General features: G+C 39.4%; 1 protein-coding gene across 1 annotated transcript in view; it reads left to right on the top strand.

Moving 5' to 3' along the window:
• The window catches only part of LOC104388164 (NADH-cytochrome b5 reductase 2), a 24,319-nt gene that overhangs the window by 4,930 nt on the left and 14,758 nt on the right, over window positions 1–4,631 (top strand). Inside the window, exons 4-6 of the mRNA XM_009996989.1 lie at window positions 1,379–1,485; window positions 2,517–2,646; window positions 4,099–4,182. Of these exons, the coding sequence (XP_009995291.1) occupies window positions 1,379–1,485; window positions 2,517–2,646; window positions 4,099–4,182 (321 nt within the window). The remainder of the gene's footprint in view (window positions 1–1,378; window positions 1,486–2,516; window positions 2,647–4,098; window positions 4,183–4,631) is intronic.

Below are 4,631 nucleotides of genomic sequence, written 5' to 3'. Positions count from 1 at the left end.
GTATCTGTCAAAGCTTTTTCATATTCCTTACTTGCATTCTACTTCCATCTGATGCCCTCAGTTTATTGTTAACTTATCTCATGCTTTTGATGAATGCAGTTGCACTTGTAGATGAGAAAGAGAACTCTTCTACCTGGGAGGCTTGTAACTATTCTGTGCAGAACAAAGGGGAAAAAGATAACTACTGTATGTAGAAGGTACTACAATATTCAGAGCATTTTCTGTGCATGCACTTAACTTTGATTTACATATGTGAACAAGTTTATCTTGCTTTCTGTAGCATGCACTGCAATTCAGACTAGGATTGGCAGTCTGCTTTCCTGTACCCTGCAAAACTGATGGCATGAACCTTGGACCTTGAATTAATAATAATCTACGCAGGGGAAAGATCCCTTTCTTATCTGCAGATGTAGCCCTGGTTTGTGCTGTGCTGTGTTTTGCAGTTTCTGTTGCTGTATGGCAAGTGTCAGGGCTTTTCCTTGTTCCATGCTGTGAGCGTGTTCTTGCATGCTGCTTGTCAAGGACAGCAGTCTTTCTTAGAATTCTCTTCTGGCTTGTATGGGAACATGTAATTGAACTGCCTACCTAAACTGGACATATGACAAATGAGTTGAGATGTGCCCTGCAGTGCTTGTGTTTATCCGAACTTTATTCTTAAGGAATACGATCCTGAAACTACATGGACCTGATTATTTCTTGGGAGATTCCTGCCTTCTGCTTTTACTGAAATGATTTTGCTAAAAATGTAAAGTTTTCTGCCAGCATTGTGCCTGCTTTGTGTTTTCCATGTTTTCCAAGTTAGTGCTGTCTGGTTGAGGAGTTTCATTTCTTTAATCAGCAGAAACCAGGTGCCTTTTTGAGTCTGCCTCTTGGAGCATTAGTTGGGCAGGGAGCTCTCTCTGGACAGCAGAGTCCAATGCTGTGGAAGCCATGGTTTGACATGGTTTGCTCTGAGAGATTGCTGCTATTAAACTGCAGTGTGTATTTCCTTCTTTGCCTGTGTGAACTGGTGTATCCTTAGTTTCGCTTCATTAATTAATATGAGAACAGTAGAACCCAAAATACAGAGAGCACTTGTGAATGAGCAACAACTTTTCTATATCCCCATTTTAGTATAAATTTCCTATTTTCATAGTATCTTGTCCTTGATTCTGTAGTGTGCTGGCTTTCCTCAGTTACCCTGTGCTCCGGAAACTTTTGCTGAAAGAAGAGACTAGATGTTTTAGACAGCATTTATATGGTAAAGATTTTCTCAATGGTTGTGTTTAATGGGTTGCAATACCTGCTTTTTCTCTCTTGTCTTGTCCTCCAGGCCCAAGAAAAATTTGAAACTGAGGGTGAAAGAATAAATGATCAGATTGTAATTCTTTCTCCCTAGGCCAACATGTTTACCTTTCTGCAAAAATTGATGGCAATCTGGTGATTCGAGCCTATACCCCAGTTTCCAGTGATGAGACAAAGGGTTATGTTGATTTAATTATCAAGGTAAATTTTGGTTTCCTTTAATAAATTGCTAACTGGAAGTAAGTATTTCATTTTAGTGAAATACAGAGCTTATTTTGATTTAGCTCCTTTCAAATAGGATGTCTGCATGGCAAACAACTCATTTAATATTATCCTTGAATAGTTAAGTTGTATCCTGTGTATCTGTATGTCACTGAGAGACAGCAGAGGGTAGGGAAGGCGGAGAAGGGAATCACTTCCTTGGCAGTAATGCAGGAACTTGCCTGGTATCTTTTATTTGGCAGTGTACAAATAGCAATCAGTTTCCCTCAGTCTGCCTCTGCTGCTACTAGTATTTACTGCCGATAGTTGTAAGTTGGAAACAAGTCAATAAGAACCTGCTGTCTTTGGTGACACTACAGAGATTGCAATTATACGTCTGTAGGCGTCAGAAGCTGTGCTAATGTGTTTATTGATTAAGAGGATGGGGATATAGAAACAAGGGAAATCCTTTAAGCTAGGGAATACAGGATTATTTGATCCTAGGACTTCTGAGTTTTCTAATCCTTTTCTGTGATAGAGTTTGTCCTTAGGTAAAAATCTGAGCTTTTTTTTTTTCATGCTGTGTTCTTCCCGTTACGAGTATGGTGATTTGTTATTAACTACTTAATATTTATTAAATGCTTTGAAAGGTAAAAAACCTGTCATGTGGCTGAAGTCTCTGGGAAAGTCTTTAAAAGGTGCAGCAATGCTATTTTCAGAAGAAGCAGTTACAAAAACAGACTCTTGCTGGAGCAATAGTGGAATGAGGGCATCAGTACATAATCTGCCTGCCACCTATTCTTATTAGCCTGGCTGTTTGCAGAGAGCATAGGAATGTGTACAGGAGAGAGCATTTTACTTACTGGGCTGGTTCCTGTTGCAAGGCACAACAGATAACTGGGGAGCAAAGACTTGTCTCCATTTCTTTCTCAGATGCTCAATTTCAGACCTGCAATATTGTGTTCTACAGTTTGTAGTACTGTCTGCAGGAAAGCTAGTGGTTGGTATCATACAACTTACTGTTTTTACAGGTTTACCACAAAAATGTCAATCCCAAGTTTCCAGAAGGTGGGAAGATGTCGCAGTACCTTGATAACATGAAGATTGGAGATATTATTGACTTCAGAGGGCCAAATGGGCTCCTTGTCTATAAGGGGGCAGGTACTGTGACATAAATGTGGGGAGAGTAAAGGGATGAATTTGTATTGTTTATTTTCAGAGGTGTTTTATAAAACTTTTACAACATTTTTTTGAGAATCTTTTAAAAAGTGGAAAAGAGAAATTTCACATTTCCTGGTCTTAACCAAGAGCCCATCAGGGTTGATGTGATGGGAAAAAGAACTTACACTTTGTGTGAGGAGTAGCTGGATGTTGCCTCAGTCCTGGGACCATATAATTAAATCTGAAAAAACGGCTATCACATTTTATTACTGAGAAATAATAGCTCAGCTATACAGCTGGAGAGAGATGTTCCAGATGCTTCTTAAACAAGGGAGGTTGTGGCCTAAAATACCCTCTGAGGATCTCAGTGTTGTTACTGAGTCGCCTGCTGACTGAGAGCTAACTCCATTTCATGATTAAACCAGGTCTGAGTTGACTGGGAGGAAATAAGTTCAGACAAGTAATCCCCTTTCAAGATGCAAGTGAAAGATTTTGCACTGATCTGGACTGAGGGTTACTGTGCACTTGGCTTGGACTTCAGGCAGATAAGAGATTAGCACATTTCTGGATCATGACCTTTTATGATAAGTAATATCCTGATGAAGCTGTTATATCTCAGAGGAAATGAGTGGTGCATGTTTTACCATTGTTCCTTTTTGCTCTGCTTACTATGAAGGTAGCTAGTAAAGCTTGTTCCTAGTTACAGAGCTCTTAACAGATGAATCGACTATGTCAAGTGCTTTTCATAGAAGATACTTTTTATGGGCTTTTCCCTTGGCTCTTGGAGATTAACTCAATTACAAACTGTCTGGTTTTGTAACAGTTCTGAAACAGTGATATGCCCAGGTATAGAGCAGAAATTGGCAAGGTCTTCTCATCACAGATTACCAGAAGTTAATCACCTAGCTGACTGAAAGTCTCATGGGGATCTAACTAACTAGAAATTAATTACAGTAATAAAAGTATTTGATGGTAAAGGTATGCAAGACTCCCAGCATTCGTGATTCTGATCTTTGCAGGGGTTTTTACTTGATTCTGGTTTAATAAAATTCCATTGACTGTGGACATGCATAAATGGTTAGATCCATGGTATGAGTGAGGATGATGAAGATAGCCTAAGAAACCTGCTTCTCTGTAATAGGAGCTGTGGTTACCTGTAGCTACCACTAACATTCCCAGTTGCTGAGTTGTGTTTGTGGGAAACCTTCAGTTTATTATAAATTATATTGTGTAATAGGGAAGGAGTAAATCACTTGTTCAAGGCTAGGATTGGAGTTTACAGAGACAAAGAAGTTTTTACTCCTAGTGCTCAATGCTGTGCTGAGTCCTTTTAGCATTTCCAGAAGATCTGTCCCAATTAATAGGTAGGCTGTAGTAATTTATTCCCATGGAAGTTGTGTCCGTGTTTGTTTAGAAGTTAATGTACCTATAGGTTTTGAATGTTTCTTCTAGGTACCTTTTTAATAAAGCCTCATAAGAAGTCTGAAGCAGAGAAAAAGTTTGCAAAGCATCTTGGGATGATAGCTGGAGGAACAGGTAAAACTGCTTTCATCATACGGAATGTCGAGAGAACAAAGGAGTCTTAATGGATATGTGTGAGGAGTGTCAGTACTTTAGTAGCAGAGCACTTCCATCTGTATTTCTTCTCAGGAGTGCTTGGTGACACAGGCTTTCTTGTAGTTTGAGCTCAGTCCTGGGAGTTAGCACCTTCAGAGTTTTAACCTTGATTTACTATGTGCCCTGAGAGGAGGCACTTCATCTCCCTGATTTTCAATCTCAAAGACAAAAAATACTTTAGGGGAATGTCTCAAGGCTAAAATTCCTGTTTGTGATAGAGAATACTGAAGAGGAAAGCCCCAGATACAAGTATTGTAGGTTTGGTTTTGTTCTGAAACGATTTGTAGTAATAGAAACTCCCAAGTCTGCATTTGGCATGGATTGGAAATTCTGAGGTATGTAGCCCTGAGCAAACTAAGCTCCTGCTG

This window comes from Chaetura pelagica, unplaced genomic scaffold (genome assembly GCF_000747805.2).
Source record: "Chaetura pelagica isolate M959 unplaced genomic scaffold, ChaPel_1.0 scaffold634, whole genome shotgun sequence".
Taxonomy (NCBI): domain Eukaryota; kingdom Metazoa; phylum Chordata; class Aves; order Apodiformes; family Apodidae; genus Chaetura; species Chaetura pelagica.
This window is presented reverse-complemented; position numbering and strand designations above follow the sequence as displayed.